Source organism: Ascaphus truei, chromosome 7, assembly GCF_040206685.1.
Source record: "Ascaphus truei isolate aAscTru1 chromosome 7, aAscTru1.hap1, whole genome shotgun sequence".
NCBI classification, from domain to species: Eukaryota; Metazoa; Chordata; class Amphibia; order Anura; family Ascaphidae; genus Ascaphus; species Ascaphus truei.
The window spans coordinates 81,801,551-81,828,877 of record NC_134489.1 but is presented as its reverse complement, the minus strand read 5'-3'; the positions used below and the strand labels follow the sequence as shown (position 1 = coordinate 81,828,877).

The window sequence follows — 27,327 nt, the reverse complement described above, 5'->3', positions numbered from 1 at the left end:
ATCAAATAGCTCTTCCAATATACTGCATTTCAAGGACACTTTTATCGGGAATTTTAATTGTGATCAGGGATTAAAGCGCCATTAAAAATCTACTGGGCATTTTGCTAGAGCGAGCTCAATCCTCAAAAGTCAACACAGTTTGGGAACAAACGACATCTCTAACCAGTTATGTTTTTTTTATCAGAACTGTTCAGTGGGTAATCACACCATAATAGCAATGTTAATAACTAGAGATGGGCGAAACTGTCAAAATCCGTTTCCCGGAATTTTCCAAGCTTTCCATTAAAAATCCGTTCCGCGGTGTAAAATCCGTCGATGGATTGTTCCGGCTTCAATCCGTATGGAGCAATCAAAAACCGCCAATGAATACAAACCGTTGACAGATTTTTAGAATCCAAGCAGCGGATTCAACAATCCGTGGGAGGATCTTTAAGAATCCTCCAATGGATTGAGGAATCCGTGGATTGCATTCTAAAATCCTCCAACAGATTGCTGAATCCGTGGATTGGATTGATCCACCGAAATCAGCAGACCAAAAGAACTGGCCGATCTGCAGTGGATCCAAATTTGCCCAAAAATGTGCCCGCTTCTTCTAATAACCCTTTTCAGTGCAAAAAGTACTGCACCTGCAATGCATTGGTTAAGCTTTAAATCCTCTGAGTCGTTATATTGAATTATGCTGCTTCATATCTAAGCATTTGGTTAAGATTAAGAATGTAAAATTCTAGTATTTGATTGTTTATGGAACATCTCTATAATCTACTTTTCAGTAAATGGAACAAAAGTTAAATTAATGTTTAATTTCTTGCAACCTACAGTATTTTTCACACTATGTTCCTTTATATTCTGTTATATAGTGCAGAAAAATAGAACTCCAAAAAATAATACAGTAAAAAGAACTGCTGGAAATATTATGAAATTGCTGTAGATTGCATAGACTGACACAAATGTCCTTCAACATCTGTTGTTATTGTATGAAAATTGCCCTGCTGGACATATTACCTCAAATTCCATATACAGCTCAACCTCGTTATAACGCAATCTGTTACAACGCGAATCCGCTTATAACGCGATGCAAGAGTGGCTCCCAATTTTTATATTTATGAATACTTTACAACACGATTATTGGTATCTTAAATACTATATTGTACAATGCATACAATTGAACATTATTTCTAACGCAATCTGCTTATAACGCGATGTGATTCTTTGGACCCCAAGCACAGCGTTATAAGGGGGTTGAGCTGTACTAATGACACAACATCTTTTAATGCCTGTTGTTCATAATTCATGTTATATTCAAACATCAAATTGCTCCAGTATTATGAGCAAGTATACTGGAAAATAGAGGATTAGACCTTCCCTTGGAAATTAAAAAAATTTCACAACTTTTAAGTAATTGCTATTACAGTACATCTTATTAATATATATTATATATATTCATATATATATATGCAAAGCCACAAATAAACATATACTGTATTACATACCTTTGGATAGGGGATGGTAACAGTTCTTGGATATTGATCATCACCATAAAATGGATATTCTATAACTGGTACTTCTGTATCATTAAACTGCACATATGCTATGAATTTCCCATTTGGTGACCACCACATAGCATACTTTGTACCAAGCATTAGCTCTAAAAAAGAAAATCAACAACTAGTGAAATTATACTGTATGTACACATAGAAAAAAAGAATTTTTTTTGCTATACTTTTCATGATCACAAAGGACCCTTCTTTACTTATCAGATTTGTAACCTGAAGTGAACATGTTAAAAAAAAAAACCTTTGTCTAACAATCTTTTCTTGAAATAGCTCAAAGTTCTAGTATCCGTATTGGTCCTGGAGTAAGGTAGATTAAGTGTAGATTACGTAATAGCCCCTTCAATGCTAGAGGGTCATGCCACCCCCATGGCTACTGACCCACTGGCACTTGCAGGTCATGTGACCACTCTTCGGAGCAATCATGTGATCAGCTAGGTGACCAGAGGTAACCTGGAAGGGCCCTTCAGTTTTGTATGCTTCATGGCCTGCCCAATAGTGTACATCCCCTAAAAAGGGCAATGGCGTACAGTGTACATCACAAGGTAGCCTGGAGTGGCACTGGTACTGAAGGGGTTAAGAGACCAACACCGCCATTCTTCATAGATTTAATTATGCTATACAAAGCGATTTAAACTTCATAGGTTTCTTCCTCAAGTAGTGTGTGCACATTACACTCGAAGAGGAGACCTGGGAGGCTTCAACATCAATGTGCATTATCATTTTATACTGTATATGGAAAAGCACAATGTATCTCTACTCTACTGTTTCCAGTGTTAATGTCTGCTTCCTGTGACAGGTGATTTTCTTTTTTTTTTTTAACATGAAATTTTTATTAAATTTTGCAAAATTATACAGAAATACAACTTGAATATAGGGAGGGTTATCGGGGGGACATGGGGGGGGAAGGGTACAAAATTAAAAGGGGGATAGGGAGGGGAACAGTCTCTTGGTGCAGAAACAGTTACATAGTACATTTCCATATAACAACACTTACTACATTGCATATACACTGGCGACACACTTTATTCGAGCTTGGCTAGTCCCACGAATTCGGGTATACCCGGGTGTATTGAGGTTTGTGACTGTTTTCTGCCCGAGTGCATTGAGTTATTTTCCAAGCAGGGATTGAAGCATTTTATTCCCGCTGGCTGCAATACTGCACAGTATATATATATATATACTGCATTACAATTCATGAATTTATGCCATCTGGTAGACACGCGAAGCATTGCAGCCTATTAAATCCTAATCATTATCATTTAACAGATCAGCCGCCCATCAGCCAGGCATGAACCCAGGCTGGGAAGGCAAATGCAACGGGGCTTGTCAGAGGTGAGAAGCGGCGCATTCCAGGTATCTGCCAGGTACATACCGGGTATTTGCTCGAATAAAGTGTGTCGGTGCAGTACTGTAGAGATAAAAAATATCTGAGGCAACCTTTATCACAGAGCATCTCTAGATAAACTACCATGGTAATGAGAAATGCATGATTCTTAAATTGAAATACAATATAACTTTGAAGCGCATGCTGGGGGTAACAGCCGGGGTTATCAGCTGAATTTGAGAAAGAGAAGGACTTGTGATACTATAGGCTCAAGGAGTTTTGGGATACATTTCGGTTTCCTATAAACAGTATCCAGGGTAGCCATACCTTTTGAAACTTATCATATGTATCGTTCAATGAGCTTGTGAGCTTTTCCATTGTACATATAAACCAAACCTTATTTATAATTTGCGGTAGTGATGGGAGTTTGTCCTGTTTCCAAAGACCTGCCAGGGCACACCTTGCCACAGTGATAATGTGGGTTATTAGCTTATTCTCCGCCCTGGTGTGACCCTGGAGTGATTTGTTTAACAAAAACAGCCATGGGTCTAGGGGGATATCCCTGTCCAAAATCTGACTGATCCAGGAACTCACTTGCGTCCAAAGGGTTTGTACGCAAGGACATGACCACCACATATGTAGAAAAGATGCTAACTCGCCGCAGCCTTTAGGACATAGAGGGGAGTAACCCGGTACATATTTAGCAATATTTTCTGGCGTATTATACCAACGTGTCATTACTTTATATGCATTTTCCCGGATGGTTGAACAGATTGAGCTCTTGGCTACCCCTTCGAAAATATCTTCCCATTCCTCCTCCTCCAACACCTCGCCTAGATCAGCTTCCCATTTTTCTATAAATTTGAGTTTAATTTGGTCTTCAACCGGTAGGGCAAATTGGCCGTGTAGTGTTGATACCAGCCTCTCTTGTGAGTCGGCTTCTAGGCAGAGTCTCTCGAACCGGGAGACGGGGCTAGTGGGTTTAACTTTGGCAAAAAAAGCTTTTAATTGAAGGTAGCGAAAAATTTCTCCTGATGGGATCCCCTTTTTATTAACCAGCTCCTCAAAGTGCGTCACCTTGAGATCGTGGCTAATATCAAAAAGTCTACATATGTTTGCCTGCCGCCATAACCCAAAAGATTGTCTGGGCAGTCCCGGGATAAAATCCCTATTTCCGAAAAAAGGAGTCATTAGGGAGTCCGGGTTACTAAGCTTATATTTGAATTTAAGTCTATCCCACAGTTTGAGAGAGTGTGTGATCGATGGCAAGACCGGGTGTTCCAAGAGACCTTTCCGGTTGGGTAACCATAGAATATTTTCTATTGGGGTAGGATATACTAGATGTGTCTCCAAGGCTACCCATCTCCTCAATGACTGATCTGCGTGCCACGCTACCCACTGACTTGCTTGGGCAGCCCTATAGTATGAGAGGAGACAGGGGAGTGCCATTCCTCCTGCCCCAGTGGGCCTGGTTAGGGACAGGTGATTTTCTTGTAACATTTGTAGTACCTCTACATCAAACGAATGTTCATTGCCATGTGAAAGAGTAGATACACTAAAATGTCCCTACTGAAACATTATAGCAGTGGTTTCTTCTTGATGATAATGCTTTTCAAGTGGAATAAACATGAGGCCATATTTACTAAGCAGCCTCTGGTGCTAGAATACACCTTAAAGCCAATTGATGTCAATAGGCTGTAAGGAGTGTCCAGCACCAGATGATGTCTTATGGCAAAAGACTGCTTAGTAAGCATGGGCCACAATCTTCATTCAAGTACTGTAATGCAGTATGTGGGTCACCTCCAGCTCTGGATTGGTAACATACGTTATGTTTATCGTACCTACCTTCATTGACCCAATCAGGAATTCCATTGTAAATTTGATTTTCTTTGCCACTGCTTGTTAATGCAATTGCTTTTCCATCAGGCGTATACTTTAAATAAATGTTATTGTCCAAAACATATACCTAAAATGAAATGTATGGATCAATCATTTATCTAAATAACTTAATTCAAGGTTAATTTAATCAAGTAAATTTAGATCAATGTTTAATATGCAATTCTGTAAAGAATGTGATTATTTTACATTGCTAAGAACTGATCTTTCCCTTTCTTCTACTAATGGTTGAGATATATAGGGTGTTATGCACTAAGCAGTGATGAGTGCTTTTAAGTGAGATAAAAAGCCATTATAGCGTTATCTTGCCTGCTGTGAGATTCACAAAGCAGTGATAAGTGCTTTTAAGTGGGATAAAAAGCCATTATAGCACGAAACTGCACTGTTATCACTGCTTTATGAATCTCACAACAGGTAGTATCACGCTATAAAGGCATGTATCTCACTTAAAAGCACTTATCATTGCTTTGTGCATAGCACCCAGAAAACCCACTTATCACTGCTTAGTGCATAACCCCCATCGTATTTGTATTTTTTCAATTGCACCAAATGAGTTGAATCACAAATATTGTTACATCTAAGGTGTTCTAATCTTCTAAATTGACTATACAGATACAAAAAAATATGTAAAATATTAAGATGGCCCATCTTACCTAACAGAAGCATGCTTTGTATGCAGTATACATTAAAGTACAGATTTGAATATGTAATTATGACACTTATTTAAAATAGTTACTCACCAACTTATGACCAACAGGTGACCATGATATGTATTGAATGTTGGACGGAAGTTCACTTGTTGTTACAAAATCACTACAAAAAAAGAGTAGGTATATGTATTATTGGGAATTAAATACAAACACAAAATGCAATAGGTTTTAAAGATATAGATATCAATGCTGACCCATTCTCTATATCATAAATGTGGTATGATGCCGTGTAAGAGTATCTCCATTGCTGTAAAGATAATATAAGCAAGAGAAAAAGTTAATATATGGCACAAAATGTATACTTGCAGAATAAATAATAGTTATCACCTTTATGCTATCATTGTGAGTAAATTATTACAATCTCCAAAACTGGAACAAAAAACTGAATTAATGGAATCTTTTCATATTTTTACACCAGTTTTGCAGTGGTAAAGCTTTAATAAAGAATCTAATTTGGATCACAGTTGGCTACCACATTAATACATTAGCAATACTAGGTTATCTATAGTTGTTAAATATTCATGAAATGCTTGGAAAAGCTTTGGGAGCAAACTTAAAACATAGATTAATTGGCATTTGATAAATTATCATATTTAGCAACTTTCCATTGGAATTGTTCAGTGCATGGAACTGCCTCTAACTTCATTGCTGGTACCTCCAGACCTAAATTCAACAGGTCTTCAATTTTGAAGAAAAGTCTCTTTAGTGTTGAAAGTGATTCATATTGGTGGTTTAGTGGCTTTAAGGATAATGGACCATTTCTAGTAACGATCATACTCCATGAGATTAATTGAAGGGAATAGGTCATTAGGTGTCTTCCGGCACCAGACAGTGTCCTATGGATTAGCCACCATTTAGTAAATATAACCCTACACAAATAAATGAAATCTCTTTTAAATTTGTTTTTACATTATTTTTATTTTGGAATATACACGTTAAGTAAACATGCTGTGGTTACCTCTATTTTTATGTTCCATGTTTACATGGAATGTTTAATTTACTCCATAGTTGCTAATTTGGGCAACTATCTTAATTATTCTTTCAAGTGTATTCACTGTTTCACTACCTAAGAGGCTCTGCAATGCATTGGAACAGAAAAAAACAGTAGAAGTGCGCAACTAAAATGAATAAACAATGTGAACAATAAGTTAAGTGAAATATCCACTAAATACCCGAGTATAAGTAACAATGTTACCAATAAGGAGCGTCTGCTGCTACGATAGGGTGGTCCAAGACCCTGAATCTAGACAAAACAAAACACAAAACAGCGCACAATGCTCATGGTGAAGTAAGAATGAACAGTTTATATTTAAAAATAATTCAAGGTTCTTCCCTGTTATACCTTTTTCTGATGTACGCAGACCCTTGAATTATTTTAAAATATAAACTGTTCATTCTGACTTCACCATGAGCGTTGTGCGCTGTTTTGTGTTTTGTTCTGCAATGCATTGCATGCCTGCCTGGTATGGGAAAGTGTAATAACGCTAACTGTGCCTTTCAGAAATTGCACACATTAAAGCGTTTGCACCCTTTGGTAAATCTAGGCTTAGCTTTTTAATTATGCTGTAGTTATGACAAAATATATCGCTATACTTAAAGGAAAAATTGATACAATATCCTACATGTGTTTTTTTTTTTTTTTTTTATAAAATCAGTTTTGTAGTTCTAGCTAATACTTACTACTGTAATTACTACATTATTATTTTTATTCAACTCTTAATGCCATTTTTAATTACTTTTAAAATACTGAGCATTCTTTGATTTCTATAGCAGGTTTTAGCACACGTCGCCAGCAGCCACCAGTGCAAGATATTTGCAACACTTTCCTGTTTGTGATCATTTGTTGCCAATATTCCCAGCAGTTTGAGCTGCAAACTGTAACAATAGATGACTGTAGGATTGATTGAAACCATAAGGCAGCCCATTTAGTGAACCCTGGGAAGCAGGGTCTTTGCTTGTCATGGTAATTAGTTTTCAATAAAGGTAATCAAAGACGGCATATATTAAAACATTTGTTTTTTTTAAATGCCCCGTGGACTGCCACCTTAAAACAAGCTAGCCATTTGGCTAAGTTTATATTGATGTGGCATAACTTTTCAATTTAAATTTACATGAGAGATTAAACCTGTTTTTGAAAAGATCAGTGGAATGATTGTGGTTCACACAGCAATAAACATGTTTCCTTACTATAGTAAACAACTTTTTAGGAAAGGCAAGAAAATGACGCCTTGCAACGCCATGGCAACGCGACGTTACAGGAGGCGGCCCATTCCAGAACAGGTAAGAACCCTCTCACAGAGCACACACACACACCACCCCCTCCCCCCACACCTACTTCTCTCTGTCAGGGCGGTGCTGGGATCCTTTCCGACCAGAGGGGTGAGCTGGAGAAGGGTGGGGGAGGAGGCCCACATTCCCTCCTCCAGCTCCCCACTCTGGTCATGTGGAGGTTGGATCCTGGCAGGAGGGGGAGGAGGGAGCGCGGGCCCCCAAGGAGCGGGGCCCAAGCAGTCGCCTTGCTCTAAGGACGCTTTTTATATCAGCTCTGTAACCTGAAGTGATACTACAGATGCAGCGGCCATTATTTTACGAAATCACGGCACGATTTTTGTGTGCGCTGCTGTACACCACGCGGCATGAATGCAGCCAATCGCCCCAGGCACACGTGTTTATCGTGGTTGCTTTGTTTGAATTTCATGGATTGTGCGCAATGAAAATGAATGAATTGTAATGTGTAATGTGTAATGTGTACTGTGCTAATGTGCTACTGTGTCAATTTCAGGTGTTTAAAAGCCACAGCACTAAAATGCCATTTTATGCACTTGCGTCTTAAGACGGTATGGTTGGAAGCAATCCCGCGCCATGACATGGATATTCCGAGGTGTACACTGGGTGATTTGTTAAAATAATGGCTGCTACATCTGTAAGCTACGATTCATTGTTGAAACAGCTAAGTCATGGTGCAAATGTGTCATTTGTGAAAAACGTTTACCCCTTAAAAATTCAGCAAAAATCTTCACCAGGAATCGATTTTGGTGAAGAACCTGGGGAAAAAGTTTGCAAATGCATTTCTGGAAAGTTTTGCACATCTTCCAACATGGAATGCGTCTTTTGGAGTAGCACATCGTAGCAAACATGGCACTGTTTTTTTTTTGTATCCTCCCAAAAATCATTGCTGCATAGCAAGAAATACTTGCTAACATAACAGTGGCAAAAGGAAAATCATAAATGAACTATAATATGTTTGCATTTAAGTATTTTCTGGATAAACAAAAGCCGCTGGGGTATTACTCAACTAATGTAAACCTTAATTTACAACTAAACTTTTATTGCTATTCCCTTAATTACTGCACACATTCACTTCATGAATAACTAGTATCAAAATACTGTAAGTTTAAATATAGGATAAGTATCTATTATCTAAATTTAGCATAGGTTGAACTTGATGGACATATGTCTTTTTTCAACTTCATCTACTATGTAACAAGTTAAGACGTTTACACCTGTTGTTACTACCAAATACTTTTTCTTACTTTCAAGGAGGGCCCAAGAGACTATGTTATATATCTATACATATGTTTTAAACACAAATTTTGATATTCTGATATAAATGCATCATTAATGGAGGTTGCAATATATTGCACAAAATTACTTTTTTGTAATTGCTCTCGAGGTATATAAATTTTCGATCCGGTGAAAGTTGAAAATTTGTAGCATTCACATTGTCCTGTAATGGGACACAAAAAAAAAGTTAAAATATAAGTGATTCTGTAGAGCGATTTAAAACATTTGTAAACTTTCATCATGATGAGTATCTATTTGATATATTTGTAACATTTTTCTCAGTATACTTACAAAAGAAGCATTTCTCAAAATGGTAGATGTTTCCTGAGTTTCAACATTATAAAGGATAACATTGCTTTCTGTGGATTTGTGTAAATATTCATTCTCTGTGTCAAAAGAAACATTGGGGGCACATTTAGGTTATACAATATACTAAATATATAAATATTCATATTTTTAGTAAAGAAAAAAAAATGTACAGGTGCCTTTCACCTCCAGGTATAAAGACTGTACATCATATCAGTTTTATTGGTGCATAGCAAAACACAGCTGGTAAAACTGCAATATATTTGGTATGTGCAGTCCAGCAAGCGAGGCTTTATTATGAATTAGAGTTCAGTTCACATAGAACAGTAGCTAGATATCTATGCTCCATCCTCCTCAAAAGCAGGCTGAATGAGTTGCTTGGTGTAACGTTGCTGACTGCAGCCAGGATATGTACCCGCAGGGCAGAGGTAGGGAGTGATATACCGACCTTGGTCTGGGATCTGAGGCCTGGGATGCAGGGGTAGTCAAGTCCAGTTCTGGGGTCGAAGCACGCAGCAGGCAAGGGTAGTAAGGTCCAAGCAGGAATCCAAACACAGGCACAAAGGCAGGAACAAGGTACTGGGTACTTTGCATGAGCAAAGACAGGGAGCAACTACCTGCTATTTAAAGGCCAGGAGCAGTCACTGGCAATAGAGGACCAGTGAGAGGCGGACTTCCTGTCAGCAGCTATCTTAGGTGGGGAATGATATGACCTTGTCCGGCAGCCATCTTGGTACACAGACAGATCTCTTATACTTGGTGAGTAAAGGCACTGGCTCTGAATACTGGCTTTGAAGCATTTAGAGACTACTTCAAATCCGGCAGTCAGCTCCTTTTGACCTTGGGCAAGTCACTTCATCTGCCTCAGGCATCAAAATTAGATTGTAAACTTTGCACATTTCTAGTTGGAAGACAGATTATTGGATAGGGACTCAGGTATTTTATTATAATAGAGCCCAAATGATCTTCAATAGATTACCCCTACATTCAACCAAATCCAGCAAGCCTACTGAGTACCTGTGATAATCCCTGCTAAACTCCGGCATCGAATGTGTACAAGAAAACAGAAACTCCAAGTTACTTCAATGGACCTTTCCGTGTAATAGTGCTCCATTTGGCATCATCGTATTCTAAGGAATAACGCCCCTCTGGATCAAACTCATGTTGTTACTATTGCCTTATGTTAGCATTTACTTGCTGCTCTTAGTCTCATTGTTTTAAATGTATTTTTATTATGTAATGTATATTTTAATTATTTGCAATTTTTTTTATATATGTTTTTTTTTCTCTTTATAACAAAAAGCCATTTGGCTAATAGGGCTATTGTCCATTAGTCTAGAGGGGGGGGTAAGGTTTGTGGGGGTTGGGTGATGAGGGTACTATAGCTGTCCCAGGGAGGGTGGTTAGGGGTTAACCTAGTGTTTGCCCTATCAGTTATTAAAGCATTGCAATGCAATGCTTTACTAGCCATTGAGCCAAGGGGAGTAAGTAGTGTAGTTTAATATTAACCCCTTCTTAGTGGTCACCTAGTCATGGAAACTCATGACTAGCTGACCACTTGAACTACTAAGGGGCTTCATATTTCCTCACCTATTGCATGTTGGTTTAGATTATTTTGCCTATAATATATTTGTCTTTATATATTGTACATAGGCAGCATAGGGCTAACGCCAGCACAGAGTAGGTGATAGAAAAATTTACCAATATCTATAGGTAACAGGTGCCAGGTGCACACTAAAAGCACAATCAGCAAAAATCAAATGAAAAAATACTGAACAGGTGGTGGGGTGCAGGCAGAGGGACAGGGATCACCAGCAAGTCAAGTAGATATAAGTTGACAAATGACCAGAAAAAGGTTTTAAATAGAGGCCTTACTTTTTCCCGCACTTGTGGTCCAAGTTCATTTCAATTGTACACAGACCTACATAAGTTTATACGCAACCTTACTTTGAAAAGACACTTTATTAAAACTGACCTAGAAGGTAAGGAGGAGGAGGGGGAGACAATAAAGATTTCTCCCACAACCACATCCACTCCAATTGAGAATATGGATAATGATTTAACATGCAGACATACCCAATTTAGAGGAAAGTCTAGGTTTTATCCTGCGCATTCAAAAGGTCACCATTTAGAGACCTTTTTCAATATGGTTAACAACGAATTTAATTCTCTAACTAGTGGTAGTAAAACTGGTGATATAAAACATAACCTCAGTAAAAGTGAAACATTAGCATTAAATTTTTTGAAAGAAAATAAAAATTTGATTATCAGACAGGCAGATAAAGGGGGAGGTGTCGTGTTGCAGGATCGAAAAGATTATGAAGGAGAGGCACTTAGACTCTTGAACGACACTTCATCATATATGAGATTAAAGAAAGATACCACTAAAGGGTTCTTGATTGAACTCAAAAGCCTCTTTAATGAAGCCCTTATGACCTGTGTTATTTCTAAAAATGAGTACGATTTTCTTTATTCAGACTGGCCAAAGATGCCCATATTCTACCATCTACCCAAAATACATAAAGCATTAAAAAATCCACCCGGTAGACCAATTGTTTCGGGAATCCAGAGCCTAACCGCAAACCTTTCCCAATATGTTGAATTTTTTCTCCAGCCCTATGTGGTAAAACTCCCCTCCCATCTTAGGGATTCTACTTCAGTGTTAAACCTATTAGAAGGACTGGAATGGAAGGAGTCGTATAGGTGGGTAACCTGTGATGTACAGGCCCTCTATACGAATATACCTCATATGGAAGGTGTGGCAGCCATTGATTTTTTTTTATCAGGCGATCTGGAATTACATCCCTTAAATAAAAAAATTATATTGGACTCTATTAAATTTATACTAAAGCACAATTACATTATGTTTTTGGATGAGTTTTTTCTACAGGTTTGCGGAACTGCGATGGGCACGAGATTTGCCCCCAGTTTCGCAAATCTGTACATGGGAGGATGGGAAAATGAATTCATTTTTAATAATAACAATCCCTTTAAGAATAATATTATCATTTGGCGTCGTTTTATAGACGATATCCTATGTGTATGGGATGGGTACCAGTGTTCTGTGGGTTACTTCCTACACTATATAAACAATAATAATAAGAACTTGACGTTTACATTTGAGGATAGTGTAAGGGAAGTAAGCTTCCTAGACCTGAGCCTGATGGTTTCAGAGGAAGGGAAACTTACAACAAAAACACATTTTAAAGATGTGGACTCTAACAATCTGCTACTGGCCACGAGTAACCACAAGAAAACGTGGATTAGAAACATACCTAGTGGCCAGTTTTACAGACTAAGGAAAAACTGCAGTTTGGATAAAGATTTCAAAGAACAGGCTAAAAAATTGACATCCAGGTTTCTAGAAAGGGGCAACCCTTTGGATAAACTAATTAATGATTTGGATAAAGTAAGGAAACTGGATAGAAGTACAATGCTAATTCCGAAGGAAAAAGAAAGAGAACAGAGAAGGGTAGATGAGGATAAATGTAATGTGGCATTTATCACCAGTTTTAATTCAATGACAGTGCAAATAGAACAGATTGTGAAAAAACACTGGGCTATTCTCTCTAATGACCCGATATTAGGTGCCCACATTTCAAAGCACCCTAAATTTATATACAGGAAAGCCAAAAACCTAAAAAATGTACTATCACCCAGTGACATTAAAATAAAAGAAATTTTGACTGGGGAAAAACGGTGGCTGAACACAAAACCTGTAGGAAACTTTAAATGTGGAAAGTGCTTGGTGTGTAAACACATGCATCCTGTCAGGAAATCATTTACATGTAATTCCACTGGAGAAGAACACGAGATTACAGATTTTATTCTATGCAATTCAGACCATATAGTTTATGTAATAGAATGCCCGTGCTCCTTGCAATATGTGGGACGCATGAAGCATCCATTAAAAGTAAGGATTCAAGAACATTTGCGAAATATAAAAATAGGTTATATGCAACATAGCTTATCTAAGCATTATGCACTACACCACAATAGGGACCCCTCCTCTATTCTGTTTAAAGGTATTAAGCATATACAGAGAAATAGAAGGGGAGGGGATAGGGTTAAAGAACTGTCAAAACAAGAAACCTTCTGGATACATAAATTGAACACACTACATCCAGGGGGTTTAAATGAGGATATTGATATCTGGTCCCTCTATTGAGTAATTGTATTATCTATATTGGTCATTTTTGAAGTGAAACTTCTTTCGTGGCACCTAGTCCTGATAGAGCAAAACTGGATAGATGGGGGGCGAAATGTGAAACGGAAGTGACGTCACCTAATGGACGCCGCTCCGCTCACACGTCCCCTGTCCCCTGTCACATGCGGCGGCGGCAGCGACAGCCACCGGCGCCACTCCTAATCGCCGCCGCACCCCCCCACACCCACACCCCCACACACACCCCCCCACATACCCGGCTACTGACATATGCGGTGCGCCGCCGCTCCTAACAGCTTAACTGTTCCACGACCGCTGCCATGCTGCGCATGCGCAGTTGTGATGGCGCCGCTGACGGACGCCACACATGCGCAGAAGTGGCTGGCAGCGGCATCGTCACACCCACACGCTCCTCACGGCGCCATTCAGCCTTCCACTTCCGCGGGCGTTCGCGGGCCCCTTGCGCCCGCAGGAAGCGGTGGCACACGGCGCAAACCCGGGCGCAACCCGCGCGGCACAGGGCCTCAGTCACTCATGCCCGTGCCGGGCGCATGTACCCCGCGGGAGGTGTGTGCGCAGATTGCGTGCGGGGTGTGTGTGCAGATTGTGTGCGGGGTGTGTGTGTCTCTCTCTGTGTGTGTGTGTCTGTGTGTCTCAGTGTGTGTCTGTGTGTGTGCGCGCGCTCAGAATTTGCATAAGGGGGGGGAGAGGTGGTGCGCAATGTTACACCCCGCCCCTGGCTGCAGCTGGACACATACACACTGACTGACCCACCCACACACTGACTGACCCACCCGCACACTGACTGACCCACCCACACACCCCCGCACACTGACTGACCCACCCACACACCCCCGCACACTGACTGACCCACCCCCACACACACACTGACTGACCCACCCACACACCCCCACACACTGACTGACCCCCCCACACCCCCCCGCACACTGACTGACCCACCCACACCTCCCCGCATACTGACTGACCCACCCACACCTCCCCGCACACTGACTGACCCACCCACACCCCCCCGCACACTGACTGACCCACCCCCCCGCACACTGACTGACCCCCCCCCCGCACACTGACTGACCCCCCCCCTGCACACTGACTGACCCACCCACACCCCCCCCGCACACTGACTGACCCCCCCACACCCCCCCCGCACACTGACTGACCCACCCACACACCCCCGCACACTGACTGACCCACCCACACCCCCCCGCACACTGACTGACCCACCCACACCCCCCGCACACTGACTGACCCACCCACACCCCCCCGCATACTGACTGACCCACCCACACCCCCCCGCACACTGACTGACCCACCCACACACCCCCACACACTGACTGACCCACCCCCACACACACTGACTGACCCACCCACACCCCCCCACACAGACTGACCCACCCACACCCCCCCACAAACACACCCCACACACACCCCACACACACACCCCCACACCCCCCACACACAAACACACACTGACTCACATACACACACACTGACCCACCCTGACTGACACACACACTGACCCACCCTGACTGACACACACACACACACACGCACTGACTGACACACACACACACGCACTGACTGACACACATACACACACATACACACACACTGTGTGACACACTGACTGACACACATACACACACACACTGACTGACACACATACACACACACACTGACTGACACACATACACACACACACACACACAAACACACACTGACTGACACAGATACACATACATACACTGACAGACACAGATACACATACACACACTGACTGACACACACACACACACACACTGACTGACACACACACACACACACACTGACTGACACACATACACACACTGACACACACACACACACACACACACACACACACACACACTGAGACACATACACACAAGGAATTCACACTTAGTGCAAATAGCTAATACAGGGGATGTGTGCCGAGCACGCGCATTATAAGTCAAATTTATTTGCGTTTTGTCACTGAAATTGTATTTTGATTTTTAATTAAAACATCACCAATACAAATACAATTTCTGTGACAAAAGTCAAAGAAGTTTCACTTACTATGTGCGTGCACAGCACACACAGCTTTTTTTATTTCATTCCTCTGATCTTTTATAGTATATATATATATATATATTTTTTTTTTTAAATATCCATTTAGTTTATTTATTTTTTAAGTATATATATGAAATAATATTATAAATTATATTTATATATATTTTTGATATGGAAAATAATTTTTAACAAACTATGGGATTTTATATGATGGCTCCGTTAAATTATGTCCCTTTGCCAGGGTTCATTTTTTAGCTCATACTTCTTCTTTAAAAGCTTCTAATTTCCATTCAATGTCCATACTCCATTTGTTTCTGATTGCTAGTGTGCACTTATTTTTAGATTGTAACTGTTTGAAATATTATGATGCATTAATACTCTTTTCTTTTGTTTTAGAATCGTTTTCTTTATAATTGTGTGTTGTCTATGAATAATAAAGTTGTTGTTGATAAGTTTTTTTCTGTAAGGATTCACTCCCCCTTGCCGCTATCCCATTGGATAGGACGTCCGTGCGACGGACCAATGGGCTGCTAGCGTGGGGTATTTTAATGTTAGTTATTGCACCATTCTTAATTCCCTGATGAAGAAACCTTTACGGTTTCGAAACGCATTGGAAGTGTGCTATTTGACTCTCTGCCCCGTTATTTATACTGATCCGGCCACCGGAGAAGGACTGTGACGTGACGTGAGCTGTAGTGACATCACTACCCGGAAGTGCTGGAGCGGTGGACAGAAGGAGAGAAACCAGCCGTCGCGAAGATCAGCGGGACACGGCCGTTCCCCCGTGAGCCGCAAGTGGCTGGACACTGCTCACTTTTACCGGGCAAAGTTAAAGGACTCCCTACTTACCCATTCGGAACCTGGGATTCACGTACCAGCTCCAGTCCCAGTAGATGACAACTGATCCGGTCCACAGTGTTAGTGCATGGTCCCTGCTGATGACATCTGATCCGGATCACAGTGTTGGTGGATGGGTAACTTACCCCAAAATGCTTATTTGAATTTTATTGATGTACGCACAATAATTACCTTATTGATTTACTGTCTTAATATACTTTTAATGCACTATGAGCGTTGTGCGCTGTGTTTTTTGTGTATTTGTCTGACGTTCTAGGGGGTGCTCTGAGCCATCCCCGGTACCACAGCTGCAGACGCTCCAATCTGATTAATAGGTCACGTATTATACCTTTATTATCACTGTATTATCACTTCACGTGTGTGATATTGTTTAATAGTTGCGCACTTCCTTTTCACCTTTGTCATAAGTTAAAAGAAGTCTGCAGCACTCTCCAGGAATCAGCAATAATACTGTAGATGTACAGTATTATATACATAAGGCAAACCAATGTATCCAGAGCTCGAGCTTGAGAAAGGAGCGAGTGCGGTCCGAAACCTTGCTCTGGATACATTTGTTTGCCTTATGTATTAAATAAATGTATTATTGCTGATTATTGTTTCTGGATTATCCTTGGGCTTTGGCTTTGGCTATTATTGGTTATTATACCTAGCATTTGAGCGCTTCTTCATCTCTATCTACCTGATTCCTGGAGATTGCTGCGGACTTCTTTTACTATATATATTTCAAAAGGAGTGCTATTGGGTGATACCAAATGTACTGTACAGTATACCAAAAAAAAAGTCCCAGTGCAACATCCAAATGACCAAGTATATAGTTAAATACTTACAGTATGTGTCATTTAGTTAATCTGTTTGGCCAAAGCATATAAGTCTGTAGCCACATCATCATGACTAATTCAAGTATCAAACACATTTCTCTGCTTTCATTCTCCAAATATTGGAAATATTTTTGAATGCTGTAATTTTAGCCATCTCAATATAACTTAAACATTCTGTCAGTAAGTTTTAAATGTAGCTACAACATTCTTTTACAGAAATTCTCATCATCTGTTTTTACTTCTTGAGAAGTTTATACACGTTACAGTATATCGAGATATGAAGCAGACTGTTCCAGAAGGACAGGAGGCAATGTGCTTAACATCCCAGAAGGCTCACATTAGCATTTAAACACTTTATAGTATGGGCGCAGTTCAATATTTATCTATCAGATAAAGAACAGATGGAAATATTCACACTGATTTCTAGCCAGATGCATTTGCAAAGTGGAATCTGCCCTAAAATCTATGTATTTATTTAGAAAACTGGCTGTAAAGTTTATAGTTAGTGCTGAACATACATTCATTGGGGTGTGTGCATCTAATTCAAAAATAATTTGTTTGTTAAATTGAACATGACAGTTATTCTAAGATATTTTTACAATAAATAAGCTAAATGTTTTTCCCATTATTAACCAATGCTCAAATTATTCCTGTTTTGCTCCAATCATTACAGATCATTTTGCATTTTTGATCCAATGCTCTTCATTAAAAATATGTCTGTTTTTCATACATACAGTATCCTTGTCCCTCAAAAACTAGTAAATAATCTTTATTACCTGAAATCCACAGAGGATAATATTGCCTGTAGTAAAAGTTTTGACTGAAAGCATCCTCAAATGAATATGCTCTACGAACATCTTTGTTTCTCTCTACAGAAAAGAGATAGATATTATAAGAAAGCTTTATTCTCTTCTTCTTGTCCAATTGCTTTGGATGGCATTTTCACATTCTATTAATAATATCAATCAACTATTTGTTAAGAAAGCAAACTGTGAACAAACTGTACCCAAGTATCACAAGTACAATATCTCTCCATGTGTTGTATAGATCAGTGTTTTGGTATGTATACAGGCATACCCCGCATTAACGTACGCAATGGGACCGGAGCATGTATGTAAAGCGAAAATGTACTTAAAGTGAAGCACTACCTTTTTCCCACTTATGGATGCATGTACTGTACTGCAATCGTTATATACGTGCATGACTGATGTAAATAACGCATTTGTATAGTCTCCCCGCTTGCGCACAGCTTCGGTACAGATAGGGAGCCGGTATTGCTGTTCAGGACGTGCTGACAGGCGCATGCGTGAGCTGCCATTTGCCTATTGGGCGATGTGTACTTACTCGCGAGTGTACTTAAAGTGAGTGTACTTAAAGCGGGGTATGCCTGTATACAGTAAGTCAATAGGTAGTCAACTATTTAGGACTTCTTTCTCCCCATTTACTTACTGTATATACATCCCCCAAAACCTCCTTTATATAACACGTGGGAAATAGGTTAATTTGAATATTTAGAAAATACTTTGCATATTCAAATTACTGTAGGTTATTTCCTAAGTATCTCAGGTGTGTTCACATGTATTTATCCATGTCTTGTATAAAGGAATGCTTGGGGCTCTTGGTCAATGGGTTTGGGACTCTTGGTCTGTTAAATATTTTTCTGCCATGGGTTTATATAAGAAATCCTTTTACATACTCCAATGGTAGAAAAGTGCAATATTTCTCCCCCGCCCCCACATACTGTAATTGCATCTCTAGTGCTAAGTAACACATATTTCTATGTGTTAACGCTTATTCGTATTGCTAGCTTTATTAACCGCTTAGTTACTACTCTTTGGGTGTAAACAAATGAGATGAATATCACCGGCCATATTAGAAAAAGATCACTTTAAACCCATTTTCTTTATGCAACTTTTTACTGTCTCAATATCAACATTTAGTGAACCCAGACCTTACACTTTAGTGATTCCATCCAAAATCTCCTATATTCTTTTGTTAAGGTTCAAATAATGAATGCACCTCTATGTTACTGATAATTAGCTACATCTATATGCTCTTTTTCATGCCAGTATCCAAATGGCTGATTGTTTTGTGGTTATCTGTATGTAATTTCTATAGCATTTGTTTATCATGATATCAGTGTAATTATATCCCAAGAAATAAATAGATACAGTGTAACAGGGTATGTCTTTTCTGCCTATCTTTCCCCACCCTGTTATGTACGTCATGCTAGCTGCAGGCTGTAAGGGGTTAATTCTAAGGGCTTGTGACCCCCACCCTTGCTCCTCCATGATGGACAGAAGTAAGGTGGTAACTCATGGCCGTGTAAGCCTATCAGTGATAGGTATAGACCAGGAGCCCGTCCCTTGTTCTTCCTAATTAGGGGAGTGCCAAATTTAGTCTCAGTCCTGCTCCGGATGTGGAACAGAGCAGTAGGGCTATGAGTCTCTCCCATCGCAGGATGAGCGTGCCCACTTCCAACCCCTGGGGTTGAAGGAACATCTGATCATAACACCAATATGCCCTATAAGAGCTGGGGTAAGCATCACCCAGGCCTGGAGCCTCTGAGACCCTGCACCGGTGTGAGGAAGATCATAATATACCTCTGTCTGAGTATCAGTCCTTGACCAGAGAGAGAAAGAGTGCAAAAGCGGAGGCTGAACTCCGAACACCCTGCAGCCCACTACTGATGGAGGCGCTAAGCACCCTGAGCAGAGCTCAGAGAAAAGACCCTAAGCCTGTCCTGATCACCCACCATCGCAGATCAGACTCAGCTCTCTTGGACCAACAGGTACTTGCACCACACACAAGGTACAGTAGCAGAATCTGTGTATCTCCCATTGGGTGGGGTGGGGGGGGGGGAGAATAGTTCTACAACAGTATTGTATGTATTAGCACACTAATAAATATTTGATAATATATATAATCTGCTTTATTGTGTTGCATACATGGTTGGCATCAAATAAGAATAAATAATAATCTGTAGGGAAAACCCATACATCTACCAACATTTCAAATTAATTGCAACAGAATAATTAGGTAAAATTATTATCATCATCATCATCATCATCATCATCATCATCATCATCATCATCATTTAAAAAAAAGTAAATACCGTCCTCTACTGAAGGGGGCATCGCAATACTTTACAGTCAGTTGGAGAACAGCTACAATTAAATACAATTATTTTGTGTCACATGAGACAGACAGGCAAAGCCAGAATTATTATTATTATTATTATTAGAGCGTGCCAATATATTTTATAGCACTGTACAATCGGGCTGGAGGACGAAAACAATAAAATAACAAAATGTAAACTTACATTGTTATCTGTAGGGAAGGAGGGCCCTGCCCAATGGAGCTTACATTCTATAAGGAAGGGTGAGTGGAAACATAAGGTACAGGGGGGGGGTACATTAAATGAACAGAAGTTATACATTCATAAGTACAGACATTTCAGGGACAGTTAGAGATAATAAATGATCATGGGAATTGTAACAGAGCATTTCTATAACTTACTGAATGTCAGCCTTTGGGAAGGCTCAAATGATCTCATAGTCCTGTAGTGAAGGGATAGCAGCTGGAAGCAAAAAGACCCTCCCAACAAAAATGCGAGGGCGGTGGAGGGGTGAGGGGGGAAGATGACTATCTCCATTTTTTTCAAGTTGTATTGATGAAATTATCCTGCCCACCCTTTGTAGACAGAAGCAGTGAGGGGAAAGCATGGTGGGGAGACCCTCTTTAGGGCGCTTTCTTTGGGGAGGCTTGTGTGGTCTCATATCAAAAAAGTTCTGAGGTGAACTTAACAAGTTATAGCCATTAGAAAACTGGTACATATGGAATAATTTTCAATACATATAATTGAAACATAAAAGGACCTATTCTATAAGCCTTTATAAAAATGAATCGCAAAGGTAATGAAGGGGTTAACTCCACCTGCATGTGGAAAATAGGTGAACAAAGGCAGTGCACTGCCTACAAATGGTGGGGGAGGCTATTGGTAGCAAAAAAATCCTTTTATTAAATGAAGGGATCAAACATCACCCCTGGACCACCCAGAAAACGCTCACCTACGCGTTTCGGGCCGTGCCCCTTTACCTACACCTTGATAAAGGGCGCACGGCCCGAAACGCGTAGGTGAGCGTTTTCTAGATGATCCAGGGGTGATGTTTGATCCCTTCATTTAATAAAAGGATTTTTTTGCTACCAATAGCCTCCTCCACCATTTGTAGGCAATGCACTGCCTTTCTTCACCCATTTTCTACTTGTCCTGCTTGGTGGATTGCACGCTTCTCAGAATACCTGATGGGACTGCTCCTCTGACGGAATTGGAACCAAAAGCGAGTTTTCTCTTACATACTATAATTATGTTATTATGGTTGGGACAATTTCTGTACTGTTCATTGTGCTGGTTAGCACTAGGTACTAGTCCCTTGCCCTATTAGGGTATGTTATTATTGCTCACCATCATATTGGAGTGTTCCCAACAGAAGAATTATTATTCAGTATTGGGACTCATATATTCTGATGCAACAGTTACCCACATTTTGTTGTATTCCCCTCCCCCATCCTGCATGGCCTAAACACCCACCAACGGCCAAATACCACACTCACCCAACCCCGCTACCCACAATAAACATGGCACTGGTAGTTAACCCCTTCATTGCCTTAGTAGTTAGTCGCTAAGGTAAGGAAGTTGCCTGTAAATGCATTTTTATTGCATGGGATTCATGCCAGGGGGCTCCGGTGCTGATATTAATGGATATCCGCTCTGGAGACTCCCGGCATTAATCTGATGCAGGAAAAAAGGCTTTTTTTTTCGAAGTCCTCTGTCGCCCTCTTTTCAGCAGCTTCTCCCCAGCCTCACGCCAACTTTTTCTGGCATGAGGATCATGGGAGAAACTTGCCATTCTAGAGCAGCGATTAGCCTCGATAAACTAATCGAGGCTACTAGAATTGCACAAGTTTCAGAACCTGCTGATAAGTGGCTTATCACAGCTCACCCGGCGATGTGTTTTAGACGGCAGAAAAAAATGGCGATTCATGCCTTTATCACCCACTTATCGAGGCTTACTAAATAGCAGTAGGCATTTTGGCCGAAAAGGCCTCGATAAGTGGCTTATCGAGCCTTATAGAATAGACCCCAAAGTATTTCTAACTAATGGAGATGTGCAAATTTTTTGTTGAAGTTTGCAAGGAAAACTTTGCAACAGCAACAAAAATCACCAAGCATTGAAAGTCAATGTGCAGGTCACACAAACCTATATTAAGGTCAAATGTCCCTTTAAAACTGTTACTTTTGCTAAAATCTAGCGAAATTAACAAAATTCCCTATACTGTACTTTTGCGCTTTCCCGAGTGCTGTAAACTTTCCCAAAAATGTTGAGAAATTCACAAATATTAAGAGAATACAGCCCACACAATACTAAAGCAAGTTTGTGGGAGAGTTGCACATCTCAACTTACCAAAAGTACAACTTTGTTGCAAACTAAAAAAACAACAAAAACACATTGCCCACACTTACTCAACCTCTTCCGCAAGCGCATCACTGTAAATATCTGAATACTTCACTGTTGAACATTTGTACAAACAAAGGTGCAGTAGCAGGGATTCATTATCAGATCCTATATTGGAGTAACACAAAAAAATAATTTTATATCTGGCTTGCATTCAATGTTCCTATTAGTGGCAAGGAATTGAGTGTTCCATATTGCTCTATTTCATTTACTGTCCATCAGCAAAGGTGGCGAAAAGACCAATCTTCTTACTGTCTTAAATATTAGGGTCTATTAAAAATATATATGGTTGTGACAGCATCAAACATACACCCTGGCCATCTGTAATCTGTGACAGGGGCTCTGTAAGCATCAACTGCAAGGGAACCCACTGCACATAGAACATGTACAATTGTGTACACAGAAGAATAAAGAAAACATATTGTGTACCAACATTTACTTTATCTCGTTTACATTAGGATTTATTATTTCCTTTAACAGATCAGGAAAAACAATCTGCAACAGTTTTCTGAACTTTTAGGAACATGTTCTGTATGTCACCAAAGTAAATATTTGCTCTCAAATGGATATGTATTTACAAGTTGGTCATTCACACTTAATCTACCTGACAGCTTCCTTCTGCATTACTGCAAACAATGACCAGTGTCAACAGTAGACCTGACGTGTGTATTGTAGAGTAACTAATAACCACTCTGGAGAAGAAGCCTGTTGCATCATCTAAAGCTGCTCCAGGAAGGCAGATAAAAGCATTTTACATTTCTCATCCATGCATATTGAATGCTTGTGTGGTTCAATACAGTGGAAAACGGGATGCTTGTAATCTATCTCCTTGCTATGTATATACTTGAGGTAATAATGAACTCAGCATTAGAGATGGACGAATCCTCCCAAATCCTTTTCCCGGATTTTCTCGCATTTTACCCCCAAAATCCATTTCGCAGCGTAAAATCCGCGGTCGGATTTGGACGGTTTTAATCCGCGAGGATTCAGCAAAAAAACGCCACTGGATACAATCCGTTCACGGATTTGTAGGACCCTTTGCAAGCATTTCTTGAAAACACTACATTTAATGGATATTTGCACAGCACATTTGAAGACATGTGTACATCTCTGCTAATGACTCTTTATAGGAAAGGTGACACAAAATCTAAAAAATGTGTATTACAAACAGCTTTAAGAATGATTGCAATAACATTTCCTAAAACTGAATGATTTCTTCACAGATTAAAACAAGCGTTGACAATTATATGTTGGGGTTAAGTATGTGTCAGTATAGAAATATTTTTTTACATGACTAAACTTTCCCACACAAACCTAAGCTAATGCTTTTTTCCCACTTACATCAGAATCTCATAGAAAGTTTTTTTTTTTACCCCCCTGATTTTCAACGTTATCTTCAATGTGCACTGGGTGGAATCCAACATTCTTACGAGCTGACAAAACCAGAGCTCCAGGAGTTAGTATTGTTTTTACTTTTTTTGTAACCATTAAAGCAGCAGTCCAAACTGCCGTTTTTTTCTCTCCCCTTTAATATAGCTTGTGCATCAATATAATCCTCACAATGATAAGTAATTTACTATGTTGACGATCGATCCATTCTTCTTTGATCGATCAGCTAAGATTCGACTCGGGGGTTCACTAAATGGCTATGCGTGCAGCAGAAGAGGACAAAAGATGTAAAGTTCTGTGGGGACGAACATGTGCCCAAGCAGTACCTAGACACAATTGGTGCACTGCTAGAGAGAGGGCAAGGCTCAAAAGGGGTGTGCCAAAGCCTGTTTTAGAAGAGGAAGGGGATGTGAGTTTTTAAATGGTTGCTATAGAAACAAAAAATGCTTGTTACATTATAATACATAAAAAAATTCATACATAGATGTTGTTTTTTTGTTTGTTTTTAAATGCTACAAGTATTCTCTGATAGTACAGAACTAATTTGTTTAAAAAATAAAAAAAGCACACGTGTACAATATTGCTTGGTCTGCAGCTTTTAAGTGAAATAAATCATTCATATTTAAAGAACCTCAGATCTGAAATCTTTAAAAAGTTTGGTAGAAAAGTACTTTAAAACAAAATATATTGACAACTAATAATTTTTTGTTTAAACTTAACCTTGAATATTTGAATTTGCAGTTAATGGCAGTAGGACACCCACCCAATATGGGAGGGACTATCTATTTTTACCACTAGCATCTCATACTAATTCCAATGATATCATACATTGGGTGAGCCCAATTAAAGTGTTGAACAGGCATCTGCTTTACCAATACCCAAAAGCCTGATCGACAAAAGAATATTGTTAAATCAATATCTCAATAAACCAAAAAGCCCATTCTAAGACATAGCACAGTAGGGCCCCACTCATACGGCGGGTTCCGTTCAAGGCCGCCGTCGGAAAGCGGAAATCGACGAAAAGTGGAACATAGCATTTGCTATTTCCACCGGCGATTTCCTGTCTTTCCTACCTCCTACGCTGTCCCAGAGTGCCCCCTTCTGTGCATGTGCGGACTCGGCGGCCCCCCTTCTGCGTATGCGCAGAGTCGGCGCCCCCCCTTCACAGTACCGCCGTATTGGCGGATCGCCGAGAAGCGGGACCCTACTGTAATGTTACTTTTTAAAGTCACGACATTTGAATAACAAATGACTGAGTTCTATGATATTTCAGCTTACCTGATGACATGAATACTATAGTAGTCACTAGTACAGTTATAATTAGGACTGCAGCAGCTCCAAGCAATATTTTTAGTGGAGTCTGCCAAAAATAGAGGAAATAAGTGTTATTTCTAGTAATAGAGACATTTTCACTAAATGAGTTTCATATAATTGTAGATAATTTATATACTGTTCTACATAACTATGCAAAGGTTAAAAGTGGTGATGAGTTAGATTCTTACATTAGTTATTCTTGAACAGCAGTCACAATACAAAAATACATTTAAAAAACATTACGAAACACAGTTTTTCAGCTCAAGAAGCATATATTTGAGCCAGTTTTGAAAGGGCATACTGACCTTCATTTTGTAGAATGCAAAATATAAAAGTTATTCCTTGGAAGTTGTTTCCTGAGTCAGTGAGAACTGCTAAAGAGAACAAAGCTGCCTGTTGCTTCAGTCTTCATCCAAATACCCTACAGAATTTGCTACATACTTTAAAACTTTGGCAAACTATTCAGATTTTAAGAGAAATTGAAAACAGATTTTCTGGGCGTTCTTGGCTTGGAGGTGAACTGTGGGGTGGTTTTACTGTGTTTCATAGCCTCTCTGTCCAGTTAAACTATAGCTAAAAGTCTCCTACAGTAATCATTCTTCTAATGACTCAACATTGTGAGATGAAAAGTGTGCAGATGTATGCAAACAGCATTGCAAAACATAAGGGATAGTATCTGAAGCCATGCCAACACATTTCCTTTGATGTTACCTTGATTTCTCTACTCAGCAAACTGAAATAGTCTTAAATTAAACACAAAAATGCTAATGTGTGCATGTAATCTTTTCTCGTGATTTCTTTGTGACAACCACACAAGCACTTATAGTACACTGAGAAGCAATTTGTGTGCGTAGTGTATATCTAGGGTAACTACAGATGTAGAACGAGAGGCTGTTTTTTACACAGGGGTAAGCCGAGGTCACGTGATTCACAAAGAGTGCTCAAAATGTTTGCACATTTGGGCTGATTTTTGTGAAAATTGCAGTTTATAATGCAGGGGTGGCCATCTCAGGCCCTCATGGGTCACCAACAGGTCAGGTTTTAAAGATATCCCTGCTTTAGCAGAGGTGGCTCAATCAGTGGCTCCGTCAGAATGACGGAGCCACTGATTGAGCCACCTGTGCAGAACCAGGGATATCCCTAATAGCTGTCATGTTGGTGGCCCTTGAGGACTGGAGTTGGCCACCCCTGATATAAAGGATCATGTCATGGAACAGGAATACCCCTGTCTGCACTTCTGTTCCCCCCCCCCCTTTCCTTGCAGCCCTGCTTGCCAGCTTATTAGTGCCAGCTGTATGTGTTGGTTCTGCACAGAAACACAGTGCTTGTGTGATAAATACAGTGCCATTTCCCCTCTCCCAGCAGCTTGCTGTATTAGAGATGCAACATTATTGCTACATGTTGTAGCTCCCCCAGACACTCCTGTGAGTTGCCATAGCAGCCCCAACCTTTCTCTCAAATGGGCTAGTCTGCTCTCTCCCCCTCTGCTGGGCCCACAGATGGTCTGTCCCCAGACTATCTTACTACCCAGCATACATTGCCATTTCCTTTCCACCATTCCTCTGGACTCGTGAGTACCTTGCTGTAACCCCTGTAATGGTACTGCAAGATTATCTTTTCACCTCCCTTTACTACTAAGCACACACAGAGATATTTAGACCTACACCTCTACACAAGATACTGTTTTTCCCTGCTTTCTCCAAAATAAAGTAAGAAAAGAAACAGACCTAGGGCCTCATGCAGTAAGCGTCGATTATGTGAAATCGGCAATCTTACCGATTAGTCATGTTATTGGCGTTTTTTCCTCTCCGTATGCAGTAAGTGCC

At 40.1% G+C, this 27,327-nt stretch overlaps 1 protein-coding gene across 1 annotated transcript in view; it reads right to left on the bottom strand.

Annotated features, from left to right (window-relative positions):
- LOC142499614 (prolyl endopeptidase FAP-like) overlaps positions 1–26,042 on the bottom strand; it is a 64,976-nt gene extending 38,934 nt beyond the window's left edge. Inside the window, exons 1-9 of the mRNA XM_075609215.1 lie at positions 25,807–26,042; positions 25,466–25,547; positions 18,059–18,151; positions 9,339–9,433; positions 9,136–9,210; positions 5,678–5,730; positions 5,514–5,586; positions 4,723–4,843; positions 1,491–1,645 (exon numbers count right to left, since the gene is read on the bottom strand). Of these exons, the coding sequence (XP_075465330.1) occupies positions 1,491–1,645; positions 4,723–4,843; positions 5,514–5,586; positions 5,678–5,730; positions 9,136–9,210; positions 9,339–9,433; positions 18,059–18,151; positions 25,466–25,547; positions 25,807–25,812 (753 nt within the window). The 5' untranslated portion in view covers positions 25,813–26,042. The remainder of the gene's footprint in view (positions 1–1,490; positions 1,646–4,722; positions 4,844–5,513; positions 5,587–5,677; positions 5,731–9,135; positions 9,211–9,338; positions 9,434–18,058; positions 18,152–25,465; positions 25,548–25,806) is intronic.
- Between the last annotated feature and the right edge of the window lie 1,285 nt (positions 26,043–27,327).